The following is a 16159-nucleotide window of genomic DNA, read 5'->3' as shown; positions in this document are numbered from 1 at the left end:
TGTGTTCAAAGCTGTAAAATAATCAAGTGTTGGCTTCTATCCAGTATATCTCCAAGTGCGTTCAGGGTTGAGAGCAAGACAAACAAAAATTACCCCTCTGTCAGTAGTAACATCCAGAAGCCTCCACAGTGATTTCTCTGCTAAAAATGTTTACTGCCATCCTGGTCCTTGGGGGGGAATGTAGATGCTGGGCTAAATTTTGCTCTGATTTTCAGCAGTGTGCATCCAGAGCTGCTTATGAGGTACAGCAGAGTTATCTGGGACCAAGAAACTCAGAGTGAGAACCGGCCTCTTGGCTTTTCTTTCCTGTCTACATGTAACCAGATTTTTAGATCTTTACGTAATTAACAAGGCAAATCTTGTCTGCTTAAGGACCTTTCAGAAGCACAAACAAACCTTATTTATTTCTATTATATTTATTATATTATTGTTTTTTATTTGTTTATTTTTTAAAAAAGAATTATTATTATTTTATATTGATTTCTATTTTTACATGGCTACAGAAGTCTGGGTGATAGCCTCCAAGTAGAATGATTGTCATATTCATGGGAACAATTCAGAAAATACTTGCTCATGAATAGGTTGACATATAATTTAAAAAAAAAATAAAGTGCACATGCAGCAGCAGAAGCTGGGTCTCTCTGAGGAGTCTGCAGGCTAAACAGACAAGACTGGCGAAGAAAGCTGAAGAGTCCCCATTTTACACCTGAAGAGCCAGGACACCGTGACCTTAAGTGATTTGCTAGTGGCACACAGAGCTTAGGGGCAAGCAGGCGACCCCTGCTAGGACTTCTGAGTCCCCAGGTCCGGGAACACACCTCAGCCTCAGAGCCGGTCCGTGCTGGCATGAGTCCTTCTGATGCCCTCCCTCCTGCTTGCCCTTGTCACCTTGGAAAGGAGACTGAACTAGGTGGCATAGGAACTTGATGGGAGCTGCAGCAACCTCTGCTCGGGTCCCTGATCTTAATGACTGGAAGACAACAGCCTGATTCCTCTCGGTAAGCCAGCTTGGAGGTAGCCAGAGGACCTGTGACCAAAGCTGGGTCAGGACCAGCTCCAGTGCAATGGCTGAGCTGCAGTACTGGCATCCCTGTCTCCTGTTAAGGCTGGACAGATGGGTATGACCCATAGTTTTACCAGTTCCCACTCTTTTCCTTTATGGACAATTTTACTGTTGTCACCATATTGCTATTTCTTCTTGCTCTGAGTGCCTTCTCAGAGCCTGCGTGAACTTTGAAGGTCCTGCGCATGCCTAGGAGACGGACAGAGCTCCTTCACCTACAGGCTTAATGCCGACCTCATAGGCTCGACCGGAGTGTCTAGAGGCAGCACAGAGGGGCAAGCAGAGCCTCCATCTCCCCGCTGGACTCTAAGAGGGGCCCAAAGACGAGAGCAGGAGGTGGGAACAGTCACCTCCTGTTTGTCTCTGCAGCTTTGCTGGAGGCCACTGTCAATCTTCACATACTGAGGCACACAGCAAGTTAATTTCCATGTGTATACACTGCAAAGAGGAGGTACATGATGATTTTTCCTCTTGGTCTGCTCATCCTTTTTTTTTTAACCCTGTCTACAGGGCTTCGCGTAACAAGTCTGAGAAGAAGAGGCGCGATCAGTTTAATGTTCTCATCAAAGAGCTCAGCTCCATGCTTCCAGGCAACACCCGCAAAATGGACAAAACTACTGTGCTGGAAAAAGTCATTGGCTTTCTGCAGAAACACAATGGTAAGATTTACTGCAGCTCTTCATGCACTTGCCAGACGGTTACTACAATATCCTATTTCCTTCAGTGATTATCAGAATGGCTCAAGGGGTCCATAAGTGCCAACATAAGGTATTTTTTTTTCTATCTCATCAAAATATCATTTGCAGACACTGTGCTGCCCAAATCCATCTCCTTGGCTGCTCTTTATTTGAGGATGACTCTCAACCTGCTAGAGAAGGGGGCAAATGTCAGGAACTGAGGGAAGGCGGACAGCAGTGCCCTGCAGCACATGTGAAGAGGGATGCTTTGAACAAGAGCGATTTGGGGCCAGAGGGAAGATTCCCTTCCTTGAAATTTGCAATATTCCCTGCAGAAAAAGGCAGGGAAGCAATCTGTTCAGCCCCCTGCTCCTCAGTGGACTGTGTAGGACTCAATTTTCCACAGTGAGCAGAAAACTCAGACCAGAAAAGGCCTGTTGATGGTGAGAGCACAGCATGAGTTGCGGATGGTACGGTATTGCTGTGGGTTAACCCCGACAGCTCAGCCCCACGCAGCCGCTCGCTCACGCCCCCCAGCAGAATAGGGGAGAGAATTGGACGGGTAAAAGTAAGAAAACTTGTGGATTGAGATAAAGACAGTTTAATAAGTAAAGCAAAGCAGAACAAGGAATTCATTCCCCACTTCCCATGGGCAGGCAGGTGTTCAGCCATCTCCAGGAAAGCAGGGCTCCAGCACGCCTAACGGGGACTTGGGAAGACAAATGCCATCACTCCAAATGTCCCCCCTTTCTCCTTCTTCCACCAGCTTTACATGCTGAGCATGACGTGATAAGGTCTGGGACATCCCTTGGGTCAGTTGGGTCAGCTGTCCCGGCTGTGTCCCCTCCCAAATCCTTGTGCCCCCCCAGCCTGCTCGCTGGTGGGATGGGGGGAGAAGCAGAAAAGCCCTTGGCTCTGTGTGAGCACTGCTCAGCAATAGCTAAAACATCCCTGTGTTATCAACACTGTTTCCAGCACAAATCCAAAACAGAGCCCCATACCAGCTACTATGAAGGAAATGAACCCTATCCCAGCCAAAACCAGCACAGGCTCCAATTTTTGAAGTCACTTTCAGCAAATTGCATCCACAGATAGCTGGCGTGCTTCACCCCATTTGCACAAGCAGAAGCTACGTCACATTTGCACAGCGTGCAGTTGCAATAGTGAAGTTCAGCCTCGGAAAGCCAGGAGTTTATTTTGTAAAATGCACACAGCAGTGACAGTTAAGGCCCTTAGACATGTGTCCTCACAGAGGGCAGAGGACATTTGTGACCCTGCTGATCTAGTCTGGTTGGTCTAGTTTCTAGTCGATGAGAGGAACATGCACTGTGGGGTCCCTGACGCATGGACATCTGCCAGCAGCAGACAATTGAAACGCTTCTCCCTTATAAATCAGGGCACTGGTTTAAAAGGGGGCTCTCTTGCTCTGCCCCGTGAGGAAGAGACTTCAGTGGGTGACTGTGGGGAACGTCCCTGGTCCCAGAAAGCAGAAAGGGCTCTTGCAAGCTGATGCACCGCATTACCTGCCTCACTTTGCTCATCCAGCACCTCCTGCCTGTGCTGCCTGGAGAACTCTGGGTGAAAAGACCGTAAAAACTCTTATATCATGACCCCCAATATAATGGAGTCACAAATGTCAAGCTTATTGAGGAAATAATTATAGTGGTTCTGTTGTTAGAGCATGGTTTCTCCTTAAATGAATTTTTGCCACAGACAAGATGATTTCATGCAGGAGGGCACGACTAGGACATCTCAAAGTTTAATAATTGTATATACCTATTAAAAAATGACGGTAATAACATATCTTTTTTTCTTTTTAGCTGCCCAAGGCAGAGTAAAGGAGGATGTGAATATGCTCAATTATAAAGCCAAGCAAAGAACAGTCACATGAGATTTGAATAAGTGTAGATAAGTGTAGCTGATAGCCCAAATAATTTACTCCAAAAGGCACTTCATTTCTGGAAGATGAACTAGGTAAAAGAAATCTAACAGTCACAAATCCTTCCACAGCAATTGGGTCAAACTGTGACTGGTTTTTGTGCACTTGCTAAAAAAAGCAAATGTTACCTATTTTTAAACTAGATTAGTAGTCACACAATATAATACAAAGCATCAGCATTTAAAAATGTTGATTATCTTCAGCATACTTTGGATCTGGTTTATTCAATCATATTTCCCTTTCATTTAGTAGGCTAAACCAAGATTTTAGTCATAACGGAGGAGGAGGTCAATTTTCAGATTTTTTTCTTCATAAACAGCCTCCTTCTTCATAATCCACAGAATCTCCCAAATCGCAAGTAATTCTTCTAACAGTTGCTGTTTCATGTATATCAGCTTCTCCAAGCGATGGATCTGCTGAAAGTATCCTATATTCTGAAACTATATAACAAAAATCTGACGGGCTGATCTCTCTTTTTCCTTAATCTGGTTTTGAAACCTCCGTGTAAGACCATGGGGGCTGGGGAGAGCCACGGTGCTATCAGTGAGAGCCCCCAGCAGTGCAGAAAGTGAGTCAACCGAGCTGGTAGAAGCAGACAGCTACACCTCCACTAACAAAGCCTGAACGGAGGCTTTGATTTCTTTTTAGGTGACAATCCATTATGCACGGGCACTGGTATAAATTTACTGTCTTTAATATCATTTAGCCATTTGCATTTCTCTGGCCAGTTTGCCTATGTGGTCCGAATAGGGAGCATTGGGTATTACATGCTCTGGAAGTGTTAATCAATAGGATTAATTAGCAGGAGGTGCTGAAAGGAGAAGACAGGCTGCGCTCAGCATCCCCTCACTGCTAGAGCTGAATGAGGGAGCACTCTTAGACAAGCAGAGTGAGCTGTGAACAAAACCAGCTCAAGTGTCTCTAAATTGTAAGATCTGTCCCCCATAACCCTGTCTGACTCAGGCAGAGCTCATGTGAGTGGCTGTTTTTTGAAGGAAAGGGTTCACCATGGTGCATCCAGCTCCCCCGTTTCAGTGCGAAGCTGTGACTTGTTACCCTGGTGCCTGCACCCCTCCATGGAAAGTCCTCGGGGAGTGAGCATCCTCAGGCTGCCGCGGGGCCAGGACTGGCCAACAGCGGAGCAAAACCCCCCTGGTGTCTTATGGGTGGACAGCAAAGAGACCCTGCCCTCCGGATAGGATTTGGGATGAGATGCTGGTGCTCCGTTCCCTCTCCTGGGCTGCCCTGCACCGTGGGGCTGGCGGTAGGCAGGGAGAGCGCGAGGGCAGCAGCACCCGTGTAAGGCTGCTGCAAATGCTCATGTTTTGCTCACAGTTTGGAGAACGGAGCAATAGCTCTGCTCTTTGGGGTCACGGCCCTTTGGGACTCCTCTGAAGGAGTTTTCTTGCTGCTCCCTAGTTGGCACAGAAGCTGTAGGCTGAACCCTAGCACTCTGGCATCCTAAGGTTGAAGCTGTAAACTGTAAATATCAATTTGACACGTGCTAATCCTTGCCTTGATTTTAATTTCATGCGAAGTGGTTTTATCTTTTGATCAATACCCAAGTAATGCTGCTTGAGGCCAATGGCTATGTGAATACAGGCTCCCACTGAAGTCACTTCAAGCTGAGCTGAGTAAAAAATGAGGAAAACATTTCAGGATCAGGCCCAGTTTAGATAGTCATTACTGTCTCTGTATGCAAAACCCATGGCTGAAAAGTGCAATTTTTTAATATAAAGGTGATTTCTGTCTTTTCATAGCAACTCATATATAGTCTTGCAAGATACAAGTTTCTTTGAATTTAAAAAATTGAAATGTTTTATTTGTCTAGAAGTCTCAGCACAGACGGAGATTTCTGAAATTCAGCAGGACTGGAAGCCTTCATTTCTCAGCAACGAAGAATTCACACAGCTGATGTTGGAGGTGAACACGCATATATACCTTTCCTAATTTTGTCTAGCAGTCATGGAAATGCCCATGCGTCTAGAATAAAATGCCATCTCCAGTTCCGAAAGAGGAGGTTTCAGGTACTGCTGTATTTGACCATCAAGCAGAGCTGTCACTGGGACAAGGCATTAGAGTCCCCACATGTTGCTTTTCACTCTCAATGGTACCGTTGCACTGTGCTGCCGCAGCCTGCAAAGCTGCACAGGAACTCCCAAGAAATGCAATCCAGGGGAGAGATTCAAACCACAGGTTACATTTTATTTTTACAAACAGAGGTGAGGAAAAGGGCATGTGGCAGTTTTTCTCCTGTTCTTGGAAGGCGTTATTATTACCTAATATTTATGCAAGACTAGCACCTAAAAAGCAACATTGTCGTGTCGCTGTAGTGCTAGGTGCTGTACAAGCAGCTAAAACCTGACAGCTCCTCTTGATTTGACACAGTTAATACTTCCACTCTAATGATTTTCAAGACCCTTATCAAACACTTTTTATTCTAACAGGGAGCAGGGTTATTTTGCAATGATATTTTTAAAATTACCTTTAAATTATACCATACGTGCTTTTAACGCTAGCTGGGATTTGAAGGGGGATGACTCAATGGCGTTTATGTAGGTTCGAGATGAAATGCAAATGAGCTGCTAAAAGGTATTTTTCTCTCTCAGCAACAGCTAGAACCTTCTTTAGCAAGGATCTTCTCCCGTACTAATCACGTGGAGGTTGCATGGCCCCACAGTGTCCTTTGAGAACAAGCTTCTTCTGCTCCCACAGATGATGTGAACGTGGGGCATGATCCAGGCTCTGGCGGCGGACAGGGAGGGATGCTGGGGAGAAGCTTGACCCCCCAACGGGTGACAACGAAGCCGGGGCACGTTGCTGATCCCCAGGGGCTGGCGGTCCCTCAGCCATTGCAGTTTGTTGTGATGAGACTCCCCTGGTCCAGTGTTATGAGATGCTTTGCTCCCATTGCACTGACGACCACCCATTCCCACCTCAGTGCGCAGGAGCTTAATGTACATAACTCCTTCAGTCTGCACTGAAATATTTCCCTCAGACAGCAATAAATTGGCAGTTGTCTTGACTGGCTGGGCCTTTGTTGATTCTACTTGTATGCCACACAATTTTAGATTAAAACAATTGCTTTTAGTTTCCCAGCTTATAAATCACCTTCTTGCTACTGTGATTTTCCATGCCCTTCAAGATAACATTGGGTATTGGGATGTCCTGTTGAGCCAGCTGTTCATCATTCTCTGCTTTTTTTGCCTTTCTACTAATCTTATTTATTAACATTTGTCAAGACTGCTTGAAGTTTTTCCCATCCTGTTATTAAAAGATGGGAAGGGTTTTTTCAAGCACTGATTCAAAAGAATCAGAACATAATTGACTGTGGTAATACATCAGCTTTCCTGAAAATGGCCTTTTCTTACCCCATTGAAAAGGCTGTCATCAAATTGCATAAGAGTAGGCATTAGGCTCTGTTTGTCCATCTAGGACTGCTGCAGTAGTGAAATCTTTGAAAAGGGATATGCCCTCTTAATGTTGGAAGGACCAGTTGTAAGTAAATAAAAATAGAATTAACTACATTAACTTGATTTTACCACAAAATTCTGATGTGAGTCACTTTGTATAATCTGCATTGGATATGAAATAAAGACTTGATTTAAAAAAAAACCAACAACCTTCACCATAGTAACATGCACAATCCAGCTGCCTTGTAAAATCACTGCTCTCTTCCACGGGTTAACAGCTATCAAGCTTTTTTAGAAAACAGCTTGAATGTACTACACTAAAGAAAAACATATTCCCTGCACTTAGATTAACAAAATCAAACTAACTATAGCAGCTGGAGGGTTTTCAGAGATGCTAAACACACGCTTTTCTACTGGGGTATAAGTTATTGACCTGCTTTTCAAAGGATTGTAGCACCAGCAGATTCCCATTGACTTAAATAGTTGTGGGTGCTCAGCATTCTCTGGAAAAAGGAACATATGTTTGTGTCTTTATTCAAGGCTTTGTGTTTTCCTTTTTTTTGAAAAACAATTAGCATTTTCCAGTGTTCTCAGAATTCTTTCCCTTATTGAAGTCAGCAGGGGAGAAGGATGTGCTGTGGCTCACAGATCAACTGCTAGTCTGGCTTGGAGGCACGCCTGGGTTTGCAGTAAGGTTTTGTAACGCCCTGGCACCCTGATCAGGCTCTTTGCAGTACACCTGTCTCCTGAACAGGTATTGCCTGTGGAGTATAGTCGAACTCTGCTCTGCTTCAGTCCTGCTTGCAGTGTCCGTACTGCTCAAATGCTGCGGGCAGCGCTGACTCCAGATCACCAGTGAACCGACAGGAAGGACCCAAACCTGCTCCACTTGCAGGCACTGGGAGCTTCACCAGTGTCCCCTTAATTACAACGGGAAGGTTTTAATATAGTCTCTGAGCACCTACTGTTGAGTCTTAATTTTGGGGGGGGGGGGTTCTGCTCAGAGTAGGTTGCTTTAGGTCTGGAAATCTACCTAGATTTAACTTTGAACAACATTTAGCTCAAAACTTTGCATCTCAGACTGAAGGAGAAACTAATTTTGAAGGTGAAGTTGCTCCTGTGCAGAGAATGGGGATAAGGTGACATTCCCCTTCAGTCCTAGGAGTGAAGGGTCTTCCCGCAAGGTGGGACTGAAGTGAGGAAGAAGCTCTGCAGAAGGGTGAATTTCTCTTGGAATGAGTAATCTAATACCATGACCTTTAAAATAAATCACTCAATTAAAACTCAGGCTAAGGATTATTTGATCATTTGCATTGCTTTTACTTACATGAAAGCCCAGTAATATACAACGTTACATTAATACAAACTGAGATTTATGGGGTTTGCAGAGAAGTACCATTTTGAGATAGGACCGCATCCTTTCATCGTCCTTTGATATTTACACAGAGCTCAAATGTTCATTTTAATAACTTCCAAGGGATCCAGTCTTAGTCATTTTGCATTATTAAAATGTGTGATTAATTTAAAAACTGAGACATGAAATGTTCCTGTGAGCCCTTTGTTGCTTCAATAGTAGGTTTTACTAGACTACAAAGAGTGTCGTAAAAGTTAAATCAGACTGTAAAATCAGAGAATTACTGTTCTGCAACTTGAGATAATGCTCCTACAACGCGATAACAATACGGTGCTGAAGTCAAACTGTTTTGATCAACACGCGATGAGCTGCCCTGTTTACACCACTCATTCCCATTAAAGCACTTTCCACTTGTCTGTTTTCCTTAGGCATTAGATGGCTTCATTATAGCAGTAACCACAGGTGGAAGCATCATCTATGTGTCTGACAGCATCACACCTCTTCTAGGGCATTTACCGGTGAGTAATTCTGGCACTGGCTTTTCTACTACACATTGTCAGATCGGGCCCTACATTTTTAGAAACAGATATAAAAGGGTGGTGGTGGGGGGTGTTTTCCTGAAAATGCGGTGAGGGGTTTTGTCCCTGCGTTATGCTGGCCACTGCTGTTGATCAGCTCTGTTCTCTCTCCGTCTGGTTCATACCCTTCAGGTTTTTGTTGCTATGAGGCACTTCGGCTTGAATGGAAAAAGCTCTGCAGGAATACTCTGGCCAGGGGAGGGACAGGGTGACCTGGCTGATCTTTTCCATCTCTGATTTCTAAGCTAGCAGAGAATAGCACCGGTGCTGCTGGCACCCCGGCGAGGAGCTTGTTAAGGGCCTTATTCTGCTCCCAGGGAGGTAAAGGACAAAACCCCCGCTGAATTCGGGGGAACGGGAGTTAGCCAGTGGCTGCTGCCGAGCTGTTCCTGCAGCTCAGCTGTGCTTTCCCAAAGGGAGCGCACCCAGCTCCCGGGAGGTGCTGGTGGAGCCGATGCTCGGCGCTCGGGTCTGGCACATGGGGCTTGTTTTATCTGCGGGCTGCTGCGTCTTGCTGTGGGAGGCACTCCTGCGTGCGTTGGCTTGGGCTGGAGGAGCAGGGGAGAGGGACTGCTCTGAACCCTGCTCTGGTTGCTAAGGCTGCTCTAGGAGAAATGGCACAATAATTAAGGATTAATCCTCACATTCATTTTTAGTAGCTTGGTCTCAAATAAATACACACCCAGGAGAAAAAAAAAAAGCTGCCAAATCATTATTGTACCACCCGCCCGCCATGTTCTTAGGAAAATTGAAATTCTTTTTCTCCCGTTTACTTTTTCACCAAATACGTGTCATGTTTTCCACCCAGACAAATGTATTTCACACACACTGCCTTGCTGTAATATGAACAAAAATTATTTTCTTCTGAGACGAAAGGAACTTGATGAAAGGCGGCAGCTCCTGGTAAATGCAAGAATATTGCTATGCAACAACAGATTGAACTGAATCTATCAATTTCAGTTTTCTTTAATCCTCAACAGTTGAGAAAACCAGTAGTTGACTATTTTCTGACATTTGCCTTCACTTCAAAGAGAGAGAGCGCCCTGTCCTGTATGCAGGCTGTTGGGTCTTCATAGACTTACAGATTTCCATGGAATTTCCTTGTCTTTCATGGTTTGGGGGTTTCAGTGCTATCCCTTCCAAATACTGATTCTTAGTGGAGACAGTAGATCAGTTGCAGGAATATATTGCTCTTCAGGAAGACACATTTCAGACCCTCTGCCTAAAACCTTAAGCCTTGACTGAACATGGATGGATTCAGGTTCATAATTTCTGAGTTGGACCATCAGAGATTTAATTGGTTTTCCTTCCCAAAGTCATGCCTTGTGTGATAATCTTGCACAGTATCCAGCCCAAAATGAGGACAAAGATGGCCATTATTTTTTATTTGCACAGAAGCAGCACATAGCAGCCCAAGCCAGGGACCAACCTGCCGGGGCTGGAGGTGGAGCAGGAGTTCCCACAGACCTTCTCAGAGCTGATGGGATCATAATGGTTAACAACTGCCCCACCAGCCCACCCATGCGGAGTAACTGGGTGCATCCCAGAGACTGCAACTGGGCAAGCAATAAAGGCTTCTGCTTCCCAAGGTCAGCAAATCACTATGGCCATGGGCAGGGGCCCAGCTGAGTGTGTGGTTAGGTGCACACTGGTCATTTTAGTCCCATGCTGCCCTTTCCAAATGTCTTTTTAAGTTTTAAAACTGATCAGAATGCTATCTGGAAAATCTATGTGGCTTATTCTGCTTACCTCCAGGATCTATTTGTAAGCTAAATTCAGTCACTGTTTGAGGGACAAAATACCAATTCTTTCTCCTCTGTGACTGCACGGAAAAAAAATACCTCTGCAAATCTTCTGCTTTGAGCACTGAAAGGAAAGCAAAACTGGGCAGAACGCGGAGCAAGGCTCTCTGAGGGCCCCTATCAAGAAATCTGATGTATTTTCTTTCATTAAAATCATGAAAGACTCTGGTGCTGAGAACAAATATATCCAATTCTCTTTAATACAGCTTCCCTAAGTTCCATGGAGCATTTTCAAACACAAACTTCCTCTGTTGTAATTCTAAATAGTTTGTTATTACAATATCTAGAGGCTAATCCTAGGGTCGATTGATGTAAAGAGAGGTTTAGCTCACATGGTAAGATTGACTATAGTTGAAATGAAGTGAACTCCTGGAAATCTGGTCACAACTCATAGCACTTGCCAGTCAGATGGTACTCTATGACCCCAAGACTAGGCAGTTCTGGAGGAGGGTCCTCCCTGTCCCTTCTTGCCTGCTTTGCTGAGTGAAACAGTTAAACACAGGCAGCAGAGTGACTGTTTCCAACCTACAGGAGGAGGAGATGCAGCTTTCTCATGGATGTTGCCTGTCCACAGACTCAGACAGAAGGTGCTGTATCTGCTCACGGACTGGGCGAGTGGTGTCCATCTCACCCAGCTTTAGTCCTGTCCATCTCACCCAGCTTTAGTCCTGTAGCCGAGGGGTCCGCGCTCGGTGCCTGCCCACGCAAGGCTCCTTGAGGGTTGGCGGGGAGGTGGCTGTGCAAAGGCAGGAGGTCCCTGGCAGGGCTGAACTTCTCCTGGGGGGCTCTTTCTCCCCAGGGGCTCCCCAATGAAGATCAGGCAGCTGCTCTGGTGTGTTGGGCACTTAAGTTAAACGTCAGGGTGGAAAAATCCAGGACATAGCACCTTACAGTGTACAAAAGTTTTGCGTGCTGTGTTGCTTTTACAGCGTAGTGATGGGCATCTGAGCAGAATGTACAGGTTGATACAGGGGCCAAATCCCAGCACATGATAGTAGAGCTATCTTGATTTTTTGGGTTGATGGGAAAGAAGCCTGTCTCATTTGCAGCCTTCCACTTTCCCATTCCTGTACTGGTCATGTTGCTCAGTTCTCCTGCTTTCTTTCTCTACAGCAGGAATAACTCATCATATTTCCTCCTCACCCCTCCAAAAAGCAATGAAAAGGTGAAGGAGCTCCATTTTGGAGTACAGGTGTTTTGTTGAAACTGCACATATCCTTAAGCTATACATCAAATGATTGCAGAACTTGGGGCAAATTTACTGTGTATTGTTTTTAGAATGGACCAGCATCCCTGTACGCAAAGCTGTTGTTTCTTTGCCTGCTGTAGCTATCAGGGGTAAATACTCAGAAGTTTCTGTTAGCGGGATCCACAGCTTCCAAGGCGCAGAGTAGATTCCAGCTTAGCAGCATAAATATGCATTAATGTAGTTCATCTAACCACTCTACCCACAGTCACTGTAATTTATCTTTTATCCACTTTGCCTGTCTCATTCAGCAATGCTTTGTGGCTGTGTCTGCCAGCAGGGCAGAACTGCCCGCTGCAGAATAATTAGACTAATTAGACAAAGCTGCAAACCGTTCCCCTCCAACTGATACATTTTTGCCTGTGATGATCAAATTTTGTCCATCTCTCTGGTCACCTTTTTGCCATGGCACCAGATGTCTGCTCTTTGGGTCTGGTGAAGAATTAGCTCTGAATAGCTTGCCTGGCATTTCCTACAGCTCCAGCAAGACCATGGAATATTTGCTTCCTTCTCTCTATTTCATCTGTCGATATATTCTTGATTGACATATTGATTCAAGAACATTGTTGGAGCCTTGATACGTGCAAGGTCCAGAAGTTCTGTTCCGTGCGCTGCTTTACAGGTGTGCCTAACCTCTGCAGGAGGCAAGAGTTGTAAAACACAGTAAGAAGTAGATAGCTTATTGTTTTTTTCAAACTCATTAAAAAAAAGTTGGTATTTCGTAACAGCAAAGACGCAAACCAAACATTAAATTCTGGATATGGTACCTGATGGCAGCAAAAAATATAAATGCCAGGACTTGAAAATCAATAAATAGCTGGTGCTCAGGGCAGGAGGTTGCTCTGAGGGGTCGTGGAACAAAAGTCTCTTGTAACTCCAACTGTAGGTGTAGTCGCAGGGCTCTACAGCTATCCCCTTAAACAGAAATGACAGTGCAGAACTGGTAATAGGTTTTGAATTGGAGCTTGGTCACAGTATGGAGACAAAAGGTGATACATCCTCAGGTCACTGAAGAAGCAATTGTGAGTTTGAGGAGTGGAAAGAGCTCACACCTAGTCCTCCTGCAGTTACTGCTGAGTGGATGGGAGATTAATTAACCTCCATGAGACTTGTGTGAAACTGGTGGATAAGTATCATTATCCACCATTCACAGGTAGAAAAGGAATGAGAAGGAAAAATTACTTTCCTGAGATTGTACTGTAAGCCTTGAACAGGACTCACCACTGCAGTTTCCCGTCAGGTGCTCTTTCTTCATATGCCCAAAATTACATGAACAATGTACTATATATTGTGTAAATATAATGTGTCTATATAGATATGTGTGTGTGTGTGTGTGCATAAAATTAAATATATATACATTATATAAATATAATGTGTATAATGTGTATATATATAGTTATTTCTACATATGTACAAAAAAACTTAATCACGTACTGTATCAGTAGGATGCATATTAATAAGGTATACACTAAAGTCACAAAAATAATTTTCAAGTATTCTTCACAAAAGGAACATTCAAGTAACGAGCACATGTAATAACTGAATAATCCAAAGTGATATACTATTGCATCTAGGTAAGTGTATAAAGCATAGGACTCTGATTTTCAAAGTATACTCAATGCATTTCAGTACTCTAAACAGGAATTCCACACAGAACAGCAGGCATGGGTAAAAAACAGAGGGAAACCAAAGTGCAACCTTACATAAATACATAAATAAATGATGATGATTAATAACTTGCCAGTATCATACAGGGCTAACACATTTTCAACACAACTATACAGGCTGATAACAGCTGCTGTGACGACACACGAAGCTGTGTCAGTGTGCCAGCTCAGCCCGAGGTAGTCTCAAGTGGGATGGATGTAAGTCAATGCCATTAGAGGGTCACTTTATCTCAGGACTTCCTTTCAGATACGCTCTTCTAGCGTTAGGTTAGTCACCATGCTGAGCACAGGGAGACCTTCCTCTTGGCAACCCTGCGACAGCCTCTTTGTCTCCTCCACCCTGGGCCAGTCGTGGCCTTTTGCACAAATCCGCCTCCTCTTTCCGTTCCCAAATCTCAGTACCTAGATTTCAGATGGATTTCGGGTTCGTGCCAGCTGACTGCGGGGCTGGAGACACCCGGGCATTCAGCCCATGGCCGGCCAGAGGGCTTAGGCCGGTGGCACCCTGAAAGTCCCCTTCCCTGGGGACTAACTACTGCTGCTGCAAAGCGATGTCCAGACTGGGGAGTCCCCTTCTCCCTGCTCCCACCTGCCAGGATGCAGAAAAGGGGGAACAACGGCTGCCGCCCCGACGGCACTTCCCAGGAGCTGAGGGGATCCCCCAGGGAAGGGCTGGATCCGGGACTGACCCGGCTCTCGGGGCTGGTGGCCCAGGGTGACTGCCAGCCCCGCTGCTCCCGTTAGTCGGGGTTTGCTGGGGAGAGAGCAAGCTCCAGTGATCCACAACAGGCCTGTGCATGCAGCTGGCGAGCAGCATGGGGAGCCAGGCACCCATTTTCCAGCTCGCTCCCGGATCTCGTCATTTAATTGTATGGACATACCCCATGCATCTGATGTTGTCTGAGAAACGTTAGAGGAGTGTCGCTGAGTGCTGAGAATTAAGCTGAGAACCGGCCGAGGGAGAAGCGGCCGCTCGGTTTGCCCAGCTGTTTCCCCCCCTGTTTTGGGCTTTGTCAGAAGTCCCTGGAAATCAGTGGGAAAACTCCTGTCAACTGCCACAGGCTTCATATCCACAGTGCTGCGCATCTCTGCAAGCGTTGCTCGTCGTGATATTTCTGTTTTTCTCAAATGTTCTTTTTCTTTGCAGTGTGATGTCTTGGATCAGAATTTGTTAAATTTCCTCCCAGAACAAGAACATTCAGAAATTTATAAGATGCTATCTTCTTGTATGCTTATGACGGATTCTGCCTCATCGGATTACCTAAAAAGTAAGTTTTATTTTATCTTCCCCAGTAAATGAAAAAGCACGGGCAGGATAAAAATTTTCTCTCAGAAAGAGCTTTTTATGTGATGTGCAATATAAAACTTAGGTTCATAGCCTTTTAAAAAGATCTTGCCACCTGGAATGACCCATTGGTTCCATTTTTAAATGAAACTCATTGCCTTTATTTTACTAGGCTAAGACTACTTGCAGTTATGTTAATTATTAAATATCATATCTTTTGAGACAGCTAAGGAAAATAGGTTAGCCGATGGAAACTGAGAGTTCGCCTGAGACAAATCACATCTTAATTGATATTTCAGCCTGTTCAAGTAAGATGCTGTTGAGAGATGTGCTAATGTCACATACCTTTGGTTTGCATTATAGTTGAAAAGTATCTGTAAAATCATTGTAATTCTTTTAAAATTGAATCTTGTTTTTCTTAAAAACGCTTTTACTTGCCTCACCCTTATTCACTCTAGGAGGTAAGACGTAGGAAACCAGAAAACACACGATAATGTAAGATGTACAGCTGCTTAATCTACTGTATATACCAAACCTGCAGCTGATAGCCTATATGCCAAAGTTAATTTAATAGATATTTTGAGGTAATTAGGCATAGTTTTCCAACACAAGATGTAGAACAGCTGTGAGTCATGAAAAGCCTAAATAGAAAAAAAGCTATAAAGGAAGGATCCAATTCTCTCCTTCGCTACACCGATGCAATGGCAGCGTAACTCCTGTGATGAAGGTGGTGTAAGAGAAGGGCGAGTTAGTCTGGAAGGCTGTCCCCGAGCTGCAGGCAGACCTGCGCACAGCGCTGAACAACCTGCGTCCCTGCAAGGCGCTTCCTTGCAGAGGGTCACATCCTGCAATGTATAGCACATCGGTGTATAGGACTCTGAGTGGTACCAAGCTGCTCTCATGCTGCCAGTTGCAAGATTGGGGTTGGAAGACACCGTTGGTTGTGTTTAGCTTAAATAGTATATTTATTTCTTCTTCTTCTTCTTTTAACAATCCAGCTGACAATGAACTAGAGTTTTATTGTCATCTTCTGAGAGGAAGTTTGAACCCAAAGGAATTTCCAACATATGAATACATAAAATTTGTAGGAAATTTTCGGTCTTACAGCAATGGTAAGCTTTAATTGTTGTATAAA

The 16159-nt window shown here is 44.7% G+C and overlaps 1 protein-coding gene across 1 annotated transcript in view; it reads left to right on the top strand.

Moving 5' to 3' along the window:
• The window catches only part of NPAS2 (neuronal PAS domain protein 2), a 107500-nt gene that overhangs the window by 56133 nt on the left and 35208 nt on the right, over positions 1–16159 (top strand). The window contains 5 exon segments of the mRNA XM_029998674.2: positions 1574–1722; positions 5511–5602; positions 8875–8964; positions 14887–15007; positions 16023–16136. Coding sequence (XP_029854534.1) covers positions 1574–1722; positions 5511–5602; positions 8875–8964; positions 14887–15007; positions 16023–16136 — 566 coding nt within the window.

This window comes from Aquila chrysaetos, chromosome 23, assembly GCF_900496995.4.
Source record: "Aquila chrysaetos chrysaetos chromosome 23, bAquChr1.4, whole genome shotgun sequence".
Lineage (NCBI taxonomy): Eukaryota > Metazoa > Chordata > Aves > Accipitriformes > Accipitridae > Aquila > Aquila chrysaetos.
This window is presented reverse-complemented; position numbering and strand designations above follow the sequence as displayed.